Source organism: Salmo salar, chromosome ssa13 (assembly GCF_905237065.1).
Source record: "Salmo salar chromosome ssa13, Ssal_v3.1, whole genome shotgun sequence".
Classification (NCBI taxonomy): Eukaryota; Metazoa; Chordata; class Actinopteri; order Salmoniformes; family Salmonidae; genus Salmo; species Salmo salar.
The window spans coordinates 25723714-25747833 of record NC_059454.1 but is presented as its reverse complement, the minus strand read 5'-3'; the positions used below and the strand labels follow the sequence as shown (position 1 = coordinate 25747833).

Below are 24120 nucleotides of genomic sequence, written 5' to 3'. Positions count from 1 at the left end.
CCCACCTGCAGAACCACTCCTTTATTGGGGGTGTCTTGCTAATTGCCTATAATTTCCAACTGTTGTCTATTCCATTTGCACAACAGCATGTGAAATTTATTGTCAATCAGTGTTGCTTCCTAAGTGGACAGTTTGATTTCACAGAAGTGTGATTGACTTGGAGTTACATTGTGTTGTTTAAGTGTTCCCTTTCTTTTTTTGAGCAGTTAACATTTAAACTCAGTTTTTCACAATTCCTGACATTTAATCCGTGTAAAAATTCCCTGTCTTAGGTCAGTTAGCATCACCACTTTATTTTAAGAATGTGAAATGTCAGAATAATAGTAGAGAGAATGATTTATTTCAGCTTTTATTTCTTTCATCACATTCCCAGTGGGTCAGAAGTTTACATGCACTCAATTAGTATTTGGTAGCATTGCTTTTAAATTGTTTAACTTGGGTCAAGCATTACGGGTAGCCTTCCACAAGCTTCCTACAATAGGTTGGTGTCACAGTATCTAACGAAGGTGGCGCCCCTCCTCGGTCGGGCGGCGCTCGGCGGTCGTCGTCGCCGGCCTATTAGCTGCCACCGATCATTGTTTCTGTGTCTTTTGGTTTTGTCTGTCTGTCTATCTCGCACCTGTTTTGTGTTTGTCATTAGTGGGGGGTTATTTAGTGTGTATTTTCAGTTGGGGTTCTCGTGCGGGATTGTTTATTGTCCACTCATGACAGTTGTGATTATAAATTGTTATTGTGGATTATTATTGCCGGGCTGCGCCCCGTGCGCTTTTCGCTTCCAGTGCGCTTATTTTGGGAAGGTGTTTTTCCCCTGGCAGACTTCGCCACGCGCCTGGTGCCCTACGGCTATTGCGTGTCAATAATATTATTAAAACACCGTTGCTCCGGCCCTCTGTCTCCTGCTCCTGATTCCACTGGTCCTAGACAGTCGTGACAGTTGGGTGAATTTTGGCCCATTCCTCCTGACAGAGCTGGTGTAACTGAGTCAGGTTTGTAGGCCTCCTTGCTCGCACACGCTTTTCAGTTCTGCCCACACATTTTCTATAGGATTGAGGTCAGGGCTTTGTGATGGCCACTCCAATACCTTGACTTTGTTGTCCTTAAGCCATTTTTCCACAACTTTGGAAGTATGCTTGGGTTCATTGTCCATTTGGAAGACCCATTTGCGACCAAGCTTTAACTCCCTGACTGATGTCTTGAGATGCTGCTTCAATATATCCACATAATTTCCCTTCCTCGTGAAGCCATCTATTTTGATGCCATCTATTTTGTGAACAGCACCAGTCCCTCCTGCAGCAAAGCACCCCCACAACATGATGCTGCCACCCCCGTGCTTCACGGTTGGGATGGTGTTCTTCGGATTGCAAGCTTTTTCCTCCAATCATAACGATGGTCATTATGGCCAAACAGTTCTATTTTTGTTTCATCAAATCAGAGGACATTTCTCCAAAAATAACGATTTTTGTCCCTATGTGCAGTTGCAAACCGTAGTCTGGCTTTTTTATGGTGGTTTTAGAGCAGTGGCATCTTCCTTACTGAGCGGTCTTTCCGTTTATGTCGATATAGGCCTCGTTTTACTGTGGATATAGATACTTTTGTACCTGTTTCCTCCAGCATCTTCACAAGGTCCTTTGCTGTTGTTCTGGGATTGATTTGCACTTTTCTCACCAAAGTACGTTCATCTCTAGGAGACAGAACGCGTCTCCTTCCTGAGCAGTATGACGGCTGCGTGGTCCCATGGTGTTTATACTTGCGTACTATTGTTTGTACAGATGAACTTGGTACCTTCAGGCATTTGGAAATTGCTCCAAAGGATGAACCAGACTTGTGGAGGTCTACAAATTGTTTTCTGAGGTCTTGGCTGATTTCTTTTGCTTTTCCCATGATGTCAAGCAAAGAGGCACTGAGTTTGAAGGTAGGCCTTGAAATACATCCACAGTTACACCTCCAATTGACTCAAATGATGTCAATTGGCTTTAGAAGCTTCTGATAGGCAATGAAATAATTCTCTGGAATTTTCCAAGCTGTTTAAAGGCACAGTATGTCAACTTCTGACCCACAGGAATTGTGATACAGTGAATTATAAGTGAAATAATCTGTCTGTGAACAATTGTTGGAAAAATTACTTGTGTCATGCAGAAAGTAGATGTCCTAACCGACTTGCTGAAACTATAGTTTGTTAACAAGAAATTTGTGGAGTGGTTGAAAAACGAGTTTTAATGACTCCAACCTAAGTGAATGTAAACTTCCGACTTCAACTGTATCTGCTTTGCTTCACAGTTGGTGATATCGTATACGATTTTATCCACTAATAAAGAGTGTAAGACAGAAATGGAATGCTATGTATCTTTATCAGTTCAAATCTATTTTGTATGTAGCTATCTAAAGTTAATACCATTATTCACTGTAAATACAACAGATTGGTGGAAAATTGTAGTTTATAAACTAAGGCAGACTGCCCAGTCCCCTTACTGTTTCCACCTTACTCAAGCCTGATTTGGGCTCACTCTGGGGGGAATCATGGCTTTACTGCTGCCTTGGAGATTTTACAGAAAATTGCATGTATCTGACAGAGAGTTTTCCTGCATTCCAAACACATTCTTTATCTAGTGCTGAAATCCACATGCCCGACATTCACCAGTGGAGGACTAATACAATTGGCTGAAAAACAGACCGTTTTTAACAGGGTTTTAGTATGCGCTTGTTTAAATATGGAGATATTTTCTACTCCATCTAAGGATAAGCCAGCAGGAGGTGGGGGTAACAGGGATTATTTTACTCTTTTTTTCCTCACCTGTTGAAAGATGTATTTTTACTTAGCATGTCATGGCACTTTGGCCAGTTTTCCTCCAACCATAGACAAGGTAGGCTTCAAGTTGCCAGTTATAGTCTCTCCCGGAGACATACCGTACAGAAGATTCTACCCAACAGTGTTACTCACCATTTGATTGGACTTGTGTTGTTGAGACTCCCATGCAGTGTTACGTTTCTCTTTATGCTGTGTTGTTTTTACTGCCTGAGTACTAGAGGGTGAATACACTATAGTTGATTCATCAATTAATAGCCAATCTAACTGCTCTATTGTTCATTGTTTTTTAAACGATTTTTGCAATTACTCTTCAAATATGTATCACAAACATAATGCATCTACCAATATACAGGTAACTGCTAAAATAATAGAAACACTCAAGTAAATGAGGGAAATAAAGTATATAGAAAGCAGGTGTGGTTCCTGAGTTAATTAAGCAATTAACATGCCATCATGCTTAAGTCATGTATGCAAATGCTGTGCAGGCCATTATTTTGGCCATTATTTTGGCTACCATGGCTATGCGCCCATCCACAGGGCACGAGTGGTCACTAAATGGTTTGATGAGCATGTTAACCATATACAATGGCCATCTCAGTCACCAGAACCCAATTGAACATTTATGGGAGATTCTGGCATGGTGCCTGAGACAGCGTTTTCCACCACCATAAACAAAACACCACAATATAGAATTTCTCATGGAAGAATGGTGTCACATCCCTCCAATAGACTTCCAGACAGTTGTAGAATCTATGCCAAGGTGCATTGAAGTTGTTCTGGTCGAGGTGGCCCAACGCCCTATTAACACACTTTATGTTGGTGTTTCCTTTATTTTGGATGTTACCTGTATATAGATGCAAAAAGTATCCTGACCCCAGCTAACATCATGCATATATTTTGGTCATATCCTAATCCGAATAGTGGTTTGATACATTTAAAAAAGAATGGCTGAACCGTTGACACAAATGCACTCTCTACAATATCTGCAATGCCCTCTGAGGTTAACTCAACCAAAAGTGGTATCTTTTTCCCTCCTAGTAACAGGCTTTATACGTCTTAAGTGGAAGAATACTCCCCCTCCTTCATATAATATGCTTCCTTAACTCTTTCTCACCTCTCCCCACCCCCTTCTCCCTGTCTCTCTCTTTCTCTGCCTCTGTCTCTCGTCCCATGCTATGATGCTATCGCCTCTGAAGGTGATAGATACTGAGAGTCATGGCAGTGTCTGGGAGTGGGATGAGTGTGGTGGAGAGGAGTAGAGCGTCTCTGTCGGCCTTTCAAATATTAATCAAACTTAGCAGGAGGTGGGAGAAGATGGAAAGGAGTCCACTGGGAATATCACATCATAGCTCAGAGGAGACGGTGAGGAGAGGGAGAGGTGAGTGATGGAGGGCGGAAATAAAGGAGCAATTAAAGGAAAGAAACAGTCATTGTGTGGGAGATTAATTAGAATTTTCAAAACCCACCCACTGGGCACACACTGGTTGAATCAATGTTGTTTCCTCATCACTTCAATGAAACAGACATGTGCCCAGTGGGCAGGCTCGCGAATGAAAGAATGTGGGTTTGTGATGGAAAGCTGAAAAGAGGATCCATCATAAGGATATAATGCAAACAATGGCGCTGCCTACCACTCAGCTAATGATTGTAGCAATGAGTCAAGTTATTCTGACAGCCTAAATGAATTTGAGGATTTAACTGAATTGCAGAGCATCTTGACATGTAGTGCGGGATCTCCCCTGCAAATCATCTAAAGTGGAAAAATACAAGTCAACAGCTCCTGCTCTATTTATTCTCTTTCTCCTTTGTCAATTATGTCTGAGGTCCTGCTGTCCCTTTATCCATGAACTGGTCATTAGACAACTCTGCTGCTTACAGGCCTGTCTGGCTCAAGGTACTATCTGTCGGGAAAGGCATTGGAAGTGGCTGGTATTGGATGATCCATTCATTACCAGATATATTATCTAGCTGTGACCTGTGACAGCAAACGTGTGTTAAACTAAACATATTATTTTACTATGATTTCTGTACAGGGTTTTGTACAATTATACACAGTTCAATGTACTGTATCGTGTTTCATGATGTTGACATATGAAAAACACAGTAGGTTGTTGACATCTTTATACACCACTTTAAAAAGCAGGCTGTACTGTAAAAAGGTATTCATTTGGAGGAAAACATTTTAGCTATTCTCTATGCCATGTCCACATATTTTTTGTAGAATCAAGATGATGTGTGACTTGCTGGTGACAGTTTATTGATCTCTCTTTTTACTGCCGGAACACAAATTAAGGGGAACACTTACTGTGTGGCAGGCTTTCATATTGCCATCTTCCCTGTGGAGGCCTGTGGTTCACTTCAGTTCACTTGTTCCCGACAGTTGCTTTTTTTGTGACAAAATTTGACAAGTAACTATTGAGCCTCTATGCTTTTCAGCCATCATTAACACACTCAGCTTGACACACACACACACTTGAGACACACACACACACACAACCCACATACACACACTCATTAAATCCCCTAGCCTTGGTATTTGAAGTCCTGCATGGGAAGACCTTCAGTATTACCCAAAGCTTGTCATTAGTTTGGTGAGTCAGCAGCTGTTGTCCAAACACACACAGTTGATAACAGGACAGTGTACTGCCTGTATTCTGACATGGCAGGTTGCGTCTACAAGTGCCTTTGAGCTGCAATCTCTCTCCCTCACAGAAGTCAGTCAGCACTCAACAGTCGAGAGCCTCCCTGTTTTACTGTTCTTGGTTTGCCCTTCAGTTTGGGCGGGAAAGACAGATGGAACCTAGAACAGGAGAGACAGGTCTCAGGTTGGCAAGACTGATCTGAACTATGGCATTAATGCGTTTGAATAGGCATACTCCTTTAATGAGCACAATTAACAATGCATAAATCCGTTAACTCTCCTGCCTGTTGCCTGTTTTTAAGTTTTCATTATATCTTAACTAAAGTTCAACAAAGTCCGTTTATCTATAAAGTTGTCTGTCTTGGGAGTTGTTCCAGATTTTCCAGATTACTTAGAACGCCTGCTGCATCAACAAGCAAACGACAACATTAGCACTCTCTGGAAAAAAGCTTATGCTTGCCGACCTCCGACCGGTCACTGCTGCCTGACACATGGATGCTACTACCATTTAAATCGCAATCTCTTTGCCGGCGCTTCGGCTGTTTAATAGAGCAGCATAATAGCTGAGCAAGTGTTTGCACTTTGCAGAGACTGTTGTAAGTCTCTGAAACGTTCCCTCATAAAACAATAGAGTGCTAATGGATTCATTTCCCCCTGCAGAGGCATCCTTTAACAGCTGGGGTGTATCAGGTCTCCTCCAACAGCCAGGAGAGTGTGTGGATTAGTGATTTAGGACTTGTTCTACAGTCTGCCTCGCCGGTAAGGAAGGAAATGCACATTGATGTATATGATTAACCACAGGAGAGTGCTAAGTGCTTTTCAATGGTGGGAAACGCACTATGAATGATAGGCACTGATTGACCACAGGGCACTCCAAAGATTATAGACTGCAAACTCTTTAAGATCTTTAGGGCGGGTAAAGAGGATTGATTTCTCTGTAAAGTAGTCATTTTAATGAATTGCCAACAAAGGCAGCAGAAAGTAAAAGGAAAGATGAACCCAACAACCCTGGAGGAAAACTATTGGCCTAAAACATTTACATATTCACAAAGGAACTGGAACTTTCCTTGACTTTTCTTCTTCTGGTGTTCTGTCAGTGTGGCCTGTCATCTTATAGAGTCAACAGTGTATTATGAGTCACTGTCAGATCATGTAGGCCAACTGTAATGTGGCATAGATAGCAACGTGCACAAAGACACAAACTGCACGCCACACACAAATTCAATCATTCATTCGGGAACATGCATTACATTGTAATACATAAAAATCAAATTCCAAACTTCAGAAAAGACATGTTCATTCATTAATGTATTCATAAGGAACAGGCACTTGCTGACATCACACACTCATTCATTGATTCATTTATTCATAAAGAGCATCTGGCACTCTGACCTTACACAGTCATTCATTCATGTGTTCAGAAAGAACATGCAGTCATTGAGGTTAGATGTAAAGGCTAACATAGAACTAACATATGGTTAGTAACTTCCCCATATGCCATTAGGCTCTGCAGAGTAGACACAAGTCTATAACGATGCCAGTCAAAGTTCAGCGGAATGGATGAAGGGCGGGAGGGAGGGGGGGTAGCATGAAGGAGGAAGGAGTGGGGTAGTGTTGATGATGTATAAAGAGAGTGTAAAGGAAGTAGGGAAATGTGTGAGTAAGAGATGGGTGGATGGGTAGAAGCAGAGTTGATGCAGGGTTGAAGCAGAGTAGAAGCATGTTACAGAAGGCATAGAAAATATGGAAGTAGAGTGTGAGGTAGGAGAGTCTTTTTACTCTTTTTTTTATTTGATTTATTTCACCTTTATTTAACCAGGTAGGCTAGTTGAGAACAAGTTCTCATTTGCAACTGCGACCTGGCCAAGATAAAGCATAGCAATTCAACACATACAACAACACAGAGTTACACATGGAATAAACAAAACATACAGTCAATAATACAGTAGAACAAAAGAAAACAAAAAGTCTATATACAGTGAGTGCAAATGAGGTAAGTTAAGGCAATAAATAGGCCATGGTGACGAAGTAATTACAATATAGCAATTAAACACTGGAATGGTAGATGTGCAGAAGATGAATGTGCAAGTAGAGATACTGGGGTGCAAAGGAGCAAGATAAATAAATAAATACAGTATGGGGATGAGGTAGGTAGATAGATGGTGTCACAGGGGTCGTTGAAAGGAGACCAAGGCGCAGCGTGTAAAGTGCTCATTCTTTTGCTTTAATGAATACACCTCAACAAAAAACAACAAACGACCGATAACAGTCCCGTCAGGTACACAAGACTAAATGGAAACAACTACCCACAAACCCCAAAAGAAAACAGGCTGCCTAAGTATGGCTTCCAATCAGAGACAATGATAGACAGCTGCCTCTGACTGGAAACCATACCTGGCCACAACATAGAAAATGACAACATAGAATGAAACTCTAGACAACCCACAAAGAAAACAGAAAATCCTAAACACATAGACAAAACACCCCCCTGTCACGCCCTGACAAATCTACTAGGGAAAAATGACCTCATACCAGGGTCAGGACGTGACAGATGGGCTGTTTACAGATGGGCTATGCACAGGTGCAGTGATCTGTGAGCTGCTCTGACAGCTGGTGCTTAAAGCTAGTGAGGGAGATATGAGTCTCCATCTTCAGAGATTTTTGTAGTTCGTTCCAGTCATTGGCAGCAAAGAACTGGAAGGAAAGACAACCAAAGGAGGAATTGGCTTTGGGGGTGACCAGTGAGATATACCTGCTGGAGCGTGTGCTACGAGTGGGGGCTGCTATGGTGACCAGTGAGCTGAGATAAGGCGGAGCTTTACCTAGCAGAGACTTGTAGATAACCTGTAGCCAGTGGGTTTGGCGACGAGTATGAAGCGAGGGCCAACCAACGAGAGCGTACAGGTCACAATGGTGTGTAGTGTATGGGGCTTTGGTGACAAAACAAATGGCACTGTGATAGACTGCATCCAGTTTGTTGAGTAGAGTGTTGGAGGCTATTTTATAGATGACATCACCGAAGTCGAGGATCGGTAGGATGGTCAGATTTACGAGGGTATGTTTGGCAGCATGAGTGAAAGAGGCTTTGTTGCGATATAGGAAGCCAATTCTAGATTTCATTTTGGATTGGAGATACTTAATGTGAGTCTGGAAGGAGAGTTTACAGTCTAACAAGACACCCAGGTATTTGTAGTTGTCCACATATTCTAAGTCAGAGCCGTCCAGAGTAGTGATGCTGGACGGGCGAGCAGGTGCGGGCAGTGATCGATTGAATAGCATGCATTTAGTTTTACTTACGTTTAAGAGCAGTTGGAGGCCACGGAAGGAGAGTTGTATGGCATTGAAGCTCGACTGGAGTTTAGTTAACACAGTGTCCAAAGAGGGGCCAGAAGTATACAGAATGGTGTCGTCTGCGTAGAGGTGGATCAGAGAATCACGAGCAGCAAGAGCAACATCATTGATGTATACAGAGAAGAGAGTCGGTATACAGAGAAGGTATACAGAGAAGAGAGAATTGAACCCTGTGGCACACCCATAGAGACTGCCAGAGGTCCGGACAACAGGCCCTCCGATTTGACACACTGAACTCTATCAGAAAAGTAGTTGGTAAACCAGGCGAGGCAATCATTTGAAAAGCCAAGGCTGTCGAGTCTGCCAATAAGAATGTGGTGATTGACAGAGTCGAAAGCCTTGGCCAGGTCGATGAATACGGCTGCACAGTAATGTCTCTTATCAATGGTGGTTATGACGTCGTTTAGGACCTTGAGCGTGGCTGAGGTGCTCCCATGACCAGCTCTGAAACCAGATTGCACAGCGGAGAAGGTACGGTGGGATTCGAAATGGTCGGTAATCTGTTAGTTAACTTGGCTTTCGAAGACCTTAGAAAGACAGGGTAGGATAGATATAGGTCTGTAGCAGTTTGGGTCTAGAGTGTCACCCCCTTTGAAGAGGGGGATGACCGTGGCAGCTTTCCAATCTTTGGGAATCTCAGACGATACGAAAGAGAGGTTGAACAGGCTAGTAATAAGGGGTTGCAACAATTTCGTCAGATAATTTTAGAAAGAGTGGGTCCAGATTGTCTATCCCGGCTGTGTGTATGTGTCCAGATTTTGCAGCTCTTTCAGAACATCAGCTATCTGGATTTGGGTGAAGGAGAAATGGTGGGGGCTTTGGCAGGTTGCTGTGGAGTGCGCCGGGCAGTTGACCGGGGTAGGGGTAGCCAGGTGGAAAGCATGGCCAGCCGTAGAGAAATGCTTATTGAAATTCTCAATTATAATGGATTTATGGGTGGTAAGTGTTTCCTAGCCTCAGAGCAGTGGGCAGCTGGGAGGAGGTGCTCTTATTCTCCATGGACTTTACAGTGTCCCTGAACTATTTGAGTTAGTACTACAGGATGCACATTTCTGTTTGAAAAAGCTAGTCTTAGCTTTTCTAACTGCCTGTGTATATTTGTTCCTAACTTCCCTGAAATGTTGCATATCACGGGGGCTATTCGATGCTAATGCAGAACGCCACAGGATGTTTTTGTGCTTGTCAAGGGCAGACAGGTCTGGAGTGAACCAAGGACTATATCTGTTCCTAGTTCTACATTTTTTGAGTGGGGCATGCTTATTTAAGATGGTGAGGAAGGCACTTTTAAAGAATAGCCAGGCATCATCTACTGACGGGATGAGGTCAATGTCATTCCAGGATACCATGGCCAGGTCGATTAGAAAGGCCTGCTCGCAGAAGTGTTTTAGGGAGCGTTTGACAGTGATGAGGGGTGGTCGTTTGGTCGCAGACCCATTACGGATGCAGGCATTGAGGCAGTGATCGCTGAGATCTTGATTGAAAACAGCAGAGGTGTATTTGGAGGGCGAGTTAGTTAGGATGACATCTATGAGGGTGCCCGTGTTTACGGATTTGGGGTTGTACCTGGTAGGTTCATTGATAATTTGTGTGAGATTGAGGGCATCAAGCTTAGATTGTAGGATGGCCAGGGTGTTAAGCATGTCCCAGTTTCGGTCACCTAGTAGCACAAGCTCAGAAGATAGATGGGGGGCAATCAATTCACATATGGTATTGAGGGCACAGCTGGGGGCAGAGGGAGGTCTATAGCAAGCGGCAACTTGTTTCTGGAAAGGTGAATTTTTAGAAGTAGAAGCTCGAAATGTTTGGGTACAGACTTGGATAGTAATACAGAACTCTGCAGGCTATCTTTGCAGTAGATTGCAACACCGCCCCCTTTGGCAGTTATATCTTGGCGGAAAATGTTATAGTTAGCGATGGAGATTTCAGGTTTTTTTGGTGGTTTTCCTAAGCCAGGATTCAGACACGGCTAAGACATCCGGGTTGGCAGAGTGTGCTAAAGCAGTGAGTAAAACAAACTTAGGGAGTAGGCTTCTAATGTTAACATGCATGAAACCAAGGCTTTTACGGTTACAGAAGTCAACAAACGAGAGCACCTGGGGAGTGGGAGTGGAGCTAGGCACTGCAGGACCTGGATTAACCTCCACATCACCAGAGGAACAGAGGAGAAGTAGGATAAGGGTACGGCTAAAGGCTATACGAACTGGCCGTCTAGCACGTTCGGAACAGAGAGTAAAAGGAGCAGGTTTCTGGACACGATAGCATAGATTCAAGGCATAGTGTACAGACAAAGGTAAGGTAGGATGAGAGTACATTGGAGGTAAACCTAGGCAATGAGTAATGATGGGAGAGATATAGTCTCTAGAGACGTTTAAACCAGGTGATGTCATCGCATATGTAGGATGTGGAACAACATGGTTGGTTAAGGCATATTGAGCAGGGCTAGAGGCTCTACAGTGAAATAAGACAGTAATCACTAACCAGGACAGTAATGGACGAGGCATATTGATATTAGAGAGAGGCATGCGTAGCCAAGTGAACATATGGGTCCAGTGAGTGGTTGGGCTGACTGGGGACACGGCGATTCAGACAGTTAGCAGGCCGATGCTAACAAGCTAACAGTTAGTAGGCCGGGGCTAAACAAGCTAGCAGTTAGCAGACCGGGGCTGGCAAGCAAGCAGTTGGCAGACCGGGGCTAGCAGTTAGCAGACCGGGGCAGGCAAGCTAGCAGTTAGCAGACCGGGGCAAGCAAGCTAGCAGTTAACAGACCGGGGCTAGCAAGTTAGCCTTTGGGGGACGTCGCGATGGGAGTAAGTCTGTTTTTGCCTCTTCGTGCGGTGACGTCGATAGACCAGTTGTGGAATTAGTACGGTTCCAAGTAACTCTAGGTAGCTAGTAGGCCGCGGTTAGCAGAATGGGCCTTCAGCGGACGTCGCGCCTGAGGGGCCTGTTGGAATCCTCGGGCAGATTATGTCGGTATTCCAGTCGTAGAGGATCGGCGGGGTTCCGTGCCCCGTACCGGCAGTAGAAGGGGTCCGGATATTGTAGCCCAGGAGTGGGCTTCGGTGGTAGCACAGGAGCCCTGGCCAGCTAGCTTCAGCCTAATTGGTGCTTGCTCCGGGATGGAAACGCTAGCCAGGAGTAGTCACCCGAGATTGCGGTTAGCTAGTTGCGAAGATCCAGATGAAAATGTTCAGAGTTTGCAGTAGGGATATGGGGGGAAAAAATGTAAAATAATAATAGGTCCGTTATGCTCTGGTTTGAGTCACGTTGTTCGAACTGGCGAGAGCTTTCCGAGCTAAAGGTTAGCTGATGACCGCTAGCAATGGTTTGCTGACTGATAGCTGGTAGGTAGTTAGCTGGCTAGCTTCAGTTGAGGGATTCCAGATCCAAAGTAAATAGAAATACTTTAGAAAAAAAAACTGATCCACGCCACATTGGGTGAGGCGGGTTGCAGGAGAGTATTTAGAAGTTGAGGTTTAGGAAAATATTTTTAAAAGATATGCAAAGAAAAATATATATACAAGGGACACGACAAGACGAAGACGTCTGACTGCTACGCCATCATTGGTTGAGATTAGAAGCCTATTTTCTTGTCTAGGCAATGATGACAAAAACATCCTCCAGAATACTCACAGACTCCATTCAGAGTGTCTGAAAACATCAGTAATGAATTTACCCCACAGTGATTTCCAGTCACTCTACAAGCCTATAACTGTGTAGCAGTCCCTCACGACAGAGAAAGCTGAACATTGATCCTGTAATTGTCAGCCTGTGTGTGTGTGTGTGTTTGGTTTTACTATCGTTGTATGGACCCGAATTCCTCACAAGGATAGTAAAACAAGGAAAGTTCTGACAGGTGGGGAGGGTTAGAGTTACAATTAGGTTTAGGGTAAGGACTTAGGTTTAGGTTCACGATTAGGGGTTAGGGAAAATAGAATTTTGAATGGGAATCAATTGTTTGGTCCCCACAAGGATAGTAAAACAAACGTGTGTGTGATGATAGATGGCGAGGCTGAGCTGTCTAACAGCCCTTGGCACTGTCCAAACTCAGTCAACAATCATTGTGTTTGTCAGCCCTCTCTCTATTCACAGACGTGTCATGTTGCTGCATACGCTGAGCAATGGCCCGCTCCCAGCTTCAGCACAGCACAAGTTACTGTATAGTATATACAGACAGTGTCATAAATACAAATGACTTATGACTTACAGTAGACATGAGCATAGTTCCATGCTGTTGTTTATACACTGACCAAAAATATAAACGCAACATGTAAAGTGTTGGTCCCATGTTTCATGAGCTGAAATAGAAAATCACAGAAATGTTCCATTATGCACCAAACGTATTTCTCTCAAAATGTGTTTACATTCCTGTTAGTGAGCATGTCTCCTTTGCCAAGATAATCCATCCACCTGAAGGTGTGGCATATCAAGAAGCTGATTAAATAGCATGATCATTACACAGGTGCACCTTGTGCTGTGGGTACAATAAAAGGCCACTTTAAAATGTGCAGTTTTGTCACACAACACAATGCAAATGATGTCTCAAGTTTTGAGGGAGCGTGGAATTGGCATGCTGACTGCAGGAATGTCCGCCAGTACTGTTGCCAGAGAATTTGGTGTTCATTTCTCTACCATAAGCTGCCTCCAAAGTTGTTTTAGAGAATTTGGCAGTGCGTCCAACCGGCCTCACAACCACAGACCACATGTAACCGTGCTAGCCCAGGACCTCCACATCCGGCTTCTTCACCTGCGGGATCGACTGAGTTAGGGGGGTGCTGAGGAGTATTTCTGTCTGTAATAAAGCCGTTTTGTAGGGGAAAACTCATTTTGATTGGCTGGGCCTGGCTCCCCAGTTGGTGGGCCTGGCTGCCAAGTGGGTGGGCCTATGTCTTCCCAGGCCCACTCATGGCTGCACCCCTGCCCAGTTATGTGAAATCCATAGATCAGATGATTAGGTAACCCCAAACCCAGGGGAATACCCTCATCACTCCTGGTACTGTGGTGTCTAATGTAGACTAACACTGACCCCCAGTGGCAAGTTACAGTAAGGAACAAAACTGGATTTATAGAAACTATTGAGCAGAGCCATACATCTGGATGAATATAGCGCAGCTATTGTGAGGGACGGTCCAGGACATCTCGTCTTGCTATCTCATCCCTTTCATATTTCTCATCTTTCTCCTCAGGTGTTCACTCGCTATGGGAAGTGTTACACGTTCAACGCAGGAGGCGAGGGCCGCACCCCTCTCATAACTACCAAGGGAGGGATGGGGAACGGTCTGGAGCTCATGCTAGACATTCAGCAAGATGAGTACCTCCCTGTCTGGGGAGAGACAGGTGAGGACAAAAGTGTGTGTGTAAGTGTGTGTGCTTGTGTGTGTGTTTAAGTCTAGTTCATTACACAGCGATCATAATCTGCTGCTGAAAAAATGTATGTGTTATGGCTTTACATCCTCTGCAATATCGTGGATTGAGAGCTACCTATCAAACACAACACAGAGGGTTTTCTTTAATGGAAGCCTCTCTAACGTAAACCAGGTAGAGTGTGGTATACCTCAAAGCAGCTGTCTTGGTCCTTTACTGTTTTCTATTTTTACTAATGACCTGCCACTAGCATTAAGTAAAGCCTGTGTGTCTATGTACACTGATGACTCAACTCTATACACGTCAGCCACCACAGCAAGTGAAATCACTGCAACCCTTAACAAAGATCTGCATTCAGTTTTAGAATGGGTGGCTAGCAATAAGCTAGTCCAAAATATGTTTTAAAAAAAATTAAACACTGTATTTGAGACAAATCAATCACCAAACCCTGAACCTAATCTAAATATTGTAATGAATAATGTGGAAAATTAGCAAGTTGTGGAGACTAAACTGCTTGGTGTAACCCTGGATTGTACACTGACAAGGTCAAAACATATTGATCCAACGGTTGCTAAGATGTGGAGAGGTCTGTCCATGATAAAGCGCTGCTCTGCTTTCTTGACATCACAGTCAAACAAACAAGTCCTACAGGCCCTAGTTTTAATCACACCTAGACTACTGCCCAGTTATATGGTCAAGGGCTGCAAAGAAGGACTTAGGAAAATGACAGTTGGCACAGAAAGAGCAGCACGACTGGCCCTTAAATGTACACGGAGGGCTAATATCAAGAACATGCGCATCAATCTTTCCTGGCTCAAAGTAGAGAGATTGACTTCATCACTACTTGTCTTTGTGAGAGGGATTGACGTGTTGAAAGCACTGAAATGTCTGTTCAAACAGCTAACACACAGCTCAGACATCCATACATACCCCACAAGACATGCCGCCAGGGTCTCTTCACAGTCCCTAAGGCCAGAACAGAGGCTGGAAAACGCACAGTACTACATAGAGCAAAGACTACATGGAACTCTTTTCCACATCAGGTAACCCAAGCTAGCAGTAAAATCAGATTTAAAACACAGATAAAACAACACCTCACGGCACAACAATACCTCACGACTGTGAAGAGACACTCACGCATGCACATTCACACACGCACACTCACACAAACACACACACATACTCTGGCACTCACACTACACACACCCACTCATTGTAATATTGTAGTATTGTAATATTGTAAAAAAAAATAAAAAATGATGTAAATTTGTAATGATTTAGACCAGGGTTCCCCAACTGGATTTTAATTTGACACGGAGTGGTTTTATTTGGCCCCCCAAGTTTTCTGAGCAAAAGAAAAAAAACGTTTTTTTATTGTGTGGAATTTTCAGTGTTGGACATAAAATACTTAAAAAACCCCAGCTCCAAGTGATTTTAATTTAAGAAATATGTTCCCAAGTATTCACCTGCATAATAGAGAGACACGTGATCATATACAAATGTAAGCAAGGTTTGAAATGATTATGTTTTAGTCAATCATTATATCTGTTTGGGCTTCTTGTGGTCAATTTGCAGTTTACAAATTATTTGCAATTATGTTCCGGGCCCCCGACCATCCGCTCCAGAATCAATTGGCCTGCGGCTTAATCTAGTTGATGATCCCTGATGTAGACTATTGTTTTGTTGGGATGTGTTGTTTTGTTCCTAGTTGGACCCCAGGAAGAGTAGTGGCTGCCTTCGCAACATCTAATGGGGATCCTAGTAAAATACTAAATACAGCTCACATGTGTGTTGCTCTATCCAACAGACCACTCTATCTGTCTGCTGGAGCCAGTGGGTTCATTAGTTAAATAAGCCATGCATGGATGGTGCAGTGATCCCTGCTACTGTTCCCCTCTCCACAGATGAGACCTCATTTGAAGCTGGGATCAAAGTTCAGATCCACAATCAGGAGGAGCCACCCTTCATCGACCAGCTGGGCTTCGGAGTGGCACCTGGGTTCCAGACCTTTGTCTCCTGTCAGGAACAACGGGTCGGGACATTATATTTATTTACACAACTTCATTTAAACAAAATAGTAATACATGTAGAATATGCTACTGTAAGCACAACCGGTGTAACTCTTGTAGTACACCTATTCAATTGTAGTTGTACTGTAGCTTATACTGTATGTGTAACAGTTGTCATGTGTGTCTATTCCAGCTGATATATTTGCCCCCACCCTGGGGGGACTGTAAGGTGACATGGATGGACTCAGAATTCTTTGAGACGTACAGCATCACCGCCTGCCGTATCGACTGTGAGACGCGCTACCTGGTGGAGAACTGTAACTGCCGCATGGTGCACATGCCTGGTAAGTGAACTCTCCCACCCAGCCGTTTACCTAGTCTGGACTATTTAAGTTTTCAAGTTCAACTTAGATTCATTGATTAACAACTCTTTATATACAGGAGATGCCCCATACTGCACCCCTGAGCTGTACAAAGAGTGTGCTGATCCAGCTCTTGGTGAGCAATAGATTCAGACTGCTGTTTCTTAGACCATAGCAACTCTATTTTAGTCTCTACATCACTTACATGGACTAAAAAGAGAAGAAGTATTAATGCTGCAGTATTGCTCTTTGCCCCCAGACTTCCTGGTGGAGAGAGACAATGATTTTTGTGTGTGTGAGACGCCGTGCAACATGACCAGATACAGCAAGGAGCTGTCCTTCGTCAAGATCCCCAGCAAGGCCTCTGCCAAGTATCTGGCCAAGAAATACAACAAGTCAGAGCAGTACATAGCGTGAGTCTAATGTTTCAAACACGAGATAAAAACTTTACAGCGAATATGGAGTACATCGTAAGAAATGTAATGGCAAAGAAATTTGATTGGGGCTTTGGCCCTTGAATCTTTGACCCTCCAGTTCCATTTCCAATACACATATTTAGTGCAACTAAGTAAAGATTTTCTCTATCAGAAGATTAGGTAAACGGTTTGCTGTTTAGATGTTGAATATGGTCTCTTTCTGTAACAGTGACAATATCCTGGTTCTGGACATCTTCTTTGAGGCTCTAAACTATGAGACGATCGAACAGAAGAAAGCCTATGAAGTAGCAGGACTTTTAGGTATTTCAATGATTTAAAAAAACGATTCATTTTCTTTTTAAGGATACTTTGTTGGAAATGTGTATCTTTTGGGAAAGTTTATTATCTTTGATAATCTTGTCCTTCTCTGTTCTTCCCAGGTGATATTGGTGGTCAGATGGGTCTTTTCATTGGAGCCAGTATCCTTACTATTCTGGAGCTGTTTGACTACATCTATGAGGTAACCTTTTCGTTCTCTCTAGTATTCTACAGTGACAGAAAACAACCACACTTTTCCATTATGCTTTCTGTCTCACTCATTATTGTAATCTCTTGGAAAATCAGAATTAAACAGTTATGCGTTTTACAAATAACTGTCGAAGAGGCAGGCACGCCCCAAAATGTCCACCTTTTCTCTTACCAGCCTTTGTCTCAAATCGACAGCTTCACTGACCTTTGTAGTGTGCATCTGTGTTTTGTCACAGGTGATAAAGTACAAGCTCTGTCGATGCTCAGAGAAGAAACACAAGCACAGCAACAATAACGACCAGGGAGCTGTTCTGAGCCTGGACGATGTGAAATGTCACGTCAGTAACTTTCACTAACCATTTGCAGCTCTCAGAAAGAGGCAGCCATATTGCGTCATGTCTAAACATCTCAATGAAGGATTTCATGTGCATGAAGCCAGGTTTTTTGTGTAAAATAAAATGTGTTCTAAATGAACATGCAGGTGTAGGATCTTAATTTGAGCCAGTTTGCTACAGCAGAAAAATAATCCTGCAGCACAGGAAATGTGAATTATAATTAATGAACCTTTTTGTAGAGGAAAATCAAGTCTGATATTTCAAAGTGGAAATTGAAAACTTCAAAAGCCTTTTTAAACCTCAAATTCACTACAAGTTTTAAATAGCCTGCATTATTAAGATCCTACATCTGTACCTGGTGAGTTTCATGAATGTGTGTGTAGGGGGATAGGTCTAGTTTTGCCTTGCACACAGCAGAATAAAAGACAATCAATTCAATGATCGTTCACATGCATCTCTTTGATTTCATTGGCTAATGTAAATGGCTTTGCAGCAGAAGAATGGAATACCACATTGAAGATCAAATAGCAAAAACAATATCCAAAACATCTGTTGATATTTTTTCTGAGCAACAACGATAGTTACAATGGATATCAATTGAGGTTGTGATGTTGTGTATCAGCTTGAGAAACATGTCTTCACCCCATCAATTTCCATCAAGTTTTCTCTCATCCATATCTTTGGAAATATCTGAATCTTAAAAGTAGCAAGTGTTTACCCACTGGGCGCAAACTTGTTAGAACCAATGTTGTTTCAACGCAATTTGTCATGGTAAGCAAATTTCAACATAGACAAGCCTTGTTTAAAATATGTTGAGTTTGTACCTTTAAAACAATATCAGATCTTCAGCGTTATTTCCACTGTCAGAAAAGAAAACTAGAGGCTGGGCAGCACTTCCTACTAGGAGAATTTATCTATCTACAGCTACCCTTTGGTCTCCCATCCAGGTTTTTAACCAAACCAAACCCAGCCCTGCTTAGCTATGATATTTGTCACTCAATATTACCAATGTGCTATCATTAGAATGATCGTTGAGAGATATCCACTTAAAAATGAAATAGATTCACTGTTCACATCAAAGTCCTTCCAAAGGGTAGGTTTAACAGAGCAAATGAAATGTGACCATAATTCATCACTCATATATCATCAATGATGCTATTTAGGCCTTTCAGTTATCAACGGCTATTGTTTCAATTCAACCCAGAATGCAACTAAAAATAGATAATACAATAGAGTTTCAAGCTCTGGTTGATTTCAAATTGAAGGATATTTAGTGATGTTGAATTGTGTTTGGTTGACAATGCAATCACATATCAATATTTGAAGATGTTCTATATCTTCTGCTTAGATAGTTCCATCTGTGCCACTGACTTAGTCTGTCTTTAATTCTATTTTGTTTACAAATTACTGATTGATGTGTTGGATTCAAATCTCAATCTCAACCTAAAATCTAAGTTAAAGAATAGGACTAAATCAAATCTAACTTTATTTAAAGTGCATTTACACTGAACAAAATATAAACTAACATGTAAAGTGTTGGTCCCATGTTTTATGTGCAGAAATAAAAGATCCCAGAAATGTTCCATACGTACAAAAAGCTTATTTCTCTCACATTTTGTGCTCAAATTTGTGCTCATTGATCACTTGCACCATGTACAGTACCAGTCAAAAGTTTGGACACAACTACTGATTCAAGGATTTGTCTTAATTTTCACTATTTTCCACATTGTAGAATAATAGTGAAGACATCAAAACGATGAAATAACACATATGGAATCATTTAGTAACCAAAAAAGTGTTAAACAAATCAAAATATATTTTATATTTGAGATTCTTCAAAGTAGCCACCCTTTGCCTTGATGATAGCTTGGCATTCTCTCAACCAGCTTCATGAGGTAGTCACCTGGAATGCTTTTCCAACAGTCTTGAAGGAGTTCCCACATTGGCTGCTTTTCCTTCACTCTGCGGTCCAACTCATTCCAAACCATCTCAATTGGGTTGAGGTCGGGTGATTGTGGAGACCAAGTCATCTGATGTAGCACTCATCACTCTCCTTCTTGGTCAAATAGCCCTTACACAGCCTGGAGGTGTGTTTTTGGGTCATTGTCCTGTTGAAAAACAAATGATAGTCCCACTAAGCGCAAACCTGATGGAATGGCGTATCACTGCAGAATGCTGTGTTAGCCATGCTGGTTAAGTGTGCCTTGAATTCTAAATAAATGACAGTGTCACCAGCAAAGCACCCCCACACCATCACACCTCCATACTTCACAGTGGGAACCACACATGCAGAGATCATCTGTTCACCTACTCTGCGTCTCACAAAGACACAGTTGTTGTTATCAAAAAATTATCCATTTTGGACTCATCAGACCACAGGACAGATTTCCACCAGTCTAATGTCCATTGCTCGTGTTTCTTAGCACAAGCCAGTCTCTTCTTCTTCTTGGTGTCCTTTAGTAGGGGTTTCTTTGCAGCAATTCGACCATGACGGCCTGATTCATGCTGTCTCCTCTGAACAGTTGATGTTGAGATGTGTCTGTTACTTGAAATCTGTGAAGCATTTATTTGGGCTGCAATCTGAGGTGCAGTTAACTCTGACTCTAGGTCATCCTTTACTGTGGCGGTCCTCATGAGTGCCAGTTTCATCATAGCACTTGATGGTTTTTGCGACTGCACTTGAAGAAACTTTCAACGTTATTGACATTTTCCGGATTGACTGACCATGTCTTAAAGTAATGATGGACTGTCATATCTCTTTGCTTATTTGAGCTTTTCTTGTCATAATATGGACTTGGTCTTTTACCAAATAGGACTATCTTCTGTATACCATGCCTACCTTGTCACAGCACAACTCAAATGCGTTAAGAAGGAAAGAAATTCCACAAATAAATTTTTAACAAGGCACAACTGTTAATTGAAAAACATTCCAGGTGAATATCTCATGAAGCTGGTTGAGAGAATGGCAAGAGTGTGCAAAGTTGTCATCAAGGCAAAGGGTGGCTACTTTGAAGAATCTCAAATATAAATATATTTTGATTTATTTTAACACTTTTTTTGGTTACTACATGATTCCATATGTGTTAGTTCATAGTTTTAATGTCTTCACTATTATTCTAAAATGTAGAAAATAGTAAAAATTAAGAAAAACCCTCAATGAGTAGCTGTGTCCAAACTTTTGACTGGTATTGTACGTTTAATGCAATCCAGGTCATTTTGTTCTGCTATTCGATGAAGCAAAGTGATAACACATTAATCCGTTGTATAAATAAACAAAATATCAGACATTGTATTTCCATTTGAACTTAGCTTTTACATGATTGAAAGCGCAGTGATAGACATTTGGATGACAACTAAAACAACATTCAGACATTGTTTTTTCCATTGGAATTTGTTTTTACTTTTAGATGGTTGAGAGCATAGTGACACATTGGAAATTCAACAAACTTTTGTCTGTCTTTTTGAGTGGGTGAATATAGGATGTAATCTCATGAATCAACATCTCAACCAAATATTACCCCATAATCCATGTTGAAATGACGTGGTTTGCACAGTAGGCGGTGGTGGAAAAAGTACCAAATTGTCATACTTGAGTAAAAGTTTAGGAGTATTTGGTTTTAAATATACTTAAGTATCAAAAGTAAATGTAATTGCTAAAATATACTTAAGTTTCAAAAGTAGAAGTATAAATCATTAAAATTCCAAACCACACGGCACAATTTTCGTGTATTTTTTTATTTATGGATAGCCATGGGCACACTCCTACACTCAGACATTATTTACAAACGATGCATGTGTTTAGCGAGTCCAGATAAGAGGCATTATGATAACCAGTGCTGTTCTCTAGATAAGTGTGTGAATTGGACCATTTTCCTGTCCCATTTGGGTGTCAGGGAAAATGTATGGAGTAAAAAGTACATTCAATTTTTTTAGGAATGTTGTGAAGTAAAATAAAAAATTGTCAAATATTTTAATAGTAACGTACAGTACCGATACCTCAGAAAACTACTTAAGTAGTACTTTAAAGTATTTTTACTTTCGTACTTTACACCGCTCCCAGTGGGTAATGTGGCACTTGGATTCAAAAGGGGGCTTTATAATATGATGTGCATTTAATATATGAAGCAGATCTGCAGAAGGATAGACTTTTATATGCAGGACTGTATGTTGTCTGTTCAATCTCTGCTTTCTCACTGGTTGTCTTTCATGAGTTTGAGTTTATTAACTTGTCTTTTTCTTGTTTTATACTCCCACTTTTTTTGTCACTAACTATCCATTTCACATTATTCACCCCAGTCTCTCCATGACAATACTCATGCACCACCTCCATACTCTGCCAATATTCTACCTCATCACACAGGGAGGAGCAACCCAGAGGACGTCACCTGCTGAGCCAATCAGAACACAAGGAAGTAAGAAAATGGAGCATTTCAATTTGATTCAAAAGTGGACAGATGTCAGAGTATAAAGCTTGATAATGGGTAATATGTAACACTTCAATAGCACTGAAGTCACACGGGTGCAAGAGTAGTGCTAGCCACGTATAGCCTGCTGGATCATAATGACTGCAATGTCATGAAAGTGGCAATGTTAATCCACGTACAAATTAAAATAGTTATTCTATTGTCTTCTAAGAATGTAATTTTACTTGGGCTACATTTAGATATAGCAAGCAGGACTAAGAGATTTTGGCTTTGGGTGTGTGATGGTGGGAAATGTCCTCGCAGTATATTGGCATGTTTGTCCGTGCTACAATTTTGGTCTGTTTGTTTGTATGGTTGTGTTTATGTGCATGCCCTTTTTGAGTGTGTGTGTGTTTTGAGTGTATTACTTCAAGAGTACACTTTCTCTAGTTAATGAATTGCAGTCCCGAAATTGGCCCCTTTTGTAATTTACTGCTTCTGTCCAATTGGCCAATTTGACATAATTGAATGAAGTTGATTTTTCATCTTGTGTTATAGAGTGAAAAACAAGTAATTATTCAATTGAAAAGATTGTTCACCATTTTCTAAGTAATAAAACAGAGAAGTCAACATTTGTATTTTCTTACATAAGAAGTGTGAAAGTTTTACAGCCAAATGAGTAGATGAGATAGAACTAGATGACGAGAGATGTCAAGCCACTTTTTTGACAATGGAAATATGGCCTGACTCCCCAAAGTTAAACAATTGGACCACTGTTACTACAATATATTTTGGTAGGAACCATTGGAGGTAGTTTGGAACACTTACTGAAACAATCTCTTATCACTCATGCCTCATTTAGCCATGCTAGATGTATTTATCATAGGAAAAGGGGAGTTGTATGATAGTGTGTAACTGTGTAGTGTTATTCTCAAGCACAACAGTACCATGAATATGCAAATAAAATACTGCAAGGAAGGGCTATGGATAATGTTCTGATAGTGGTTGCATAGTCTTGCCTAATGTTCTTGATGTAATTAATGTAGCCATGTGTATGTGATCTTACTTTAGTTTTTCTATAAATACTATGCCTACCAGTTTACATGTTTTCAGATGTTTTATTTATCTAAAAAGCAACAATAAAGTATAATGAAATTTCAATTCAGTGGAATCTGGCTTCATTTTTGGCAAGATCTGAAGACTTTATTTTTTTTTCAAGATGGCCCAAACTTCTTACTCTTTCATATCCATGCCAGCTATACCTTTCCTGTACTACAGAGAAACAGAAGAAACACATACATACAATACCAAAATATTTGTTTACAACATGGGGTAAAGGGAGTTAATAGCCAGAGTGTCAAGTGTCAGTGCCAAGTGTCAGCGCCACGGATGAAGTCAGGCGCAGGACACAGAACTGAGTAAAAACATAACTTTACTCAAAAATAAACCAAACATATATTCCACACTGGGAAACACACCAGCTCACAGAAATACTGACCACTTCACAACAAACAAACACACACAAAACCATGTGGAAACCAGATGGTTAAATAGGGAGTAAATTGTAACATAATGGAAACCAGGTGTGTACAATCAAGACAAAACATAGAAAAAGAAACGTAGATCGGTGGCAGCTAGAAAGCTGGTGACGTTGACCGCCGAACGACCGCCCGAACAAGGAGAGGCACCAACTTCGGCGGAAGTCGTGACACAGAGTTTATGTTAACCTTGTTTGAATAGGCACTTTCCTGTGTAAACAACGACTGAAAACTTCCTCTGTTTTACCAAATTGTAAAATCTAAACTGCTGAATCTATTCTTTCATTGGAATGTCTGTGTTCCCTTGTGACCAGCCACCCCCCCAAACAAGGTCCCCTATTGTTTCAATAATTCAATAGTGTCTTAC

The 24120-nt window shown here is 41.6% G+C and overlaps 1 protein-coding gene across 2 annotated transcripts in view; it reads left to right on the top strand.

The window, feature by feature from the left end:
* LOC106566712 (acid-sensing ion channel 1) overlaps positions 1-23376 on the top strand; it is a 96816-nt gene extending 73440 nt beyond the window's left edge. The window contains exons 3-11 of one of the 2 annotated variants that reach the window (XM_014135021.2): positions 13985-14135; positions 16067-16194; positions 16365-16515; positions 16613-16669; positions 16793-16946; positions 17179-17270; positions 17390-17469; positions 17714-17815; positions 22173-23376. In XM_014135021.2, coding sequence (XP_013990496.1) covers positions 13985-14135; positions 16067-16194; positions 16365-16515; positions 16613-16669; positions 16793-16946; positions 17179-17270; positions 17390-17469; positions 17714-17815; positions 22173-22280 — 1023 coding nt within the window. In that variant the 3' untranslated portion in view covers positions 22281-23376. Of the gene's footprint in view, positions 1-13984; positions 14136-16066; positions 16195-16364; positions 16516-16612; positions 16670-16792; positions 16947-17178; positions 17271-17389; positions 17470-17713; positions 17816-22108 lie in introns of both variants that reach the window. The other variant, XM_014135022.2, reaches the window with a different exon arrangement.
* The last annotated feature ends 744 nt before the right edge of the window (positions 23377-24120 follow it).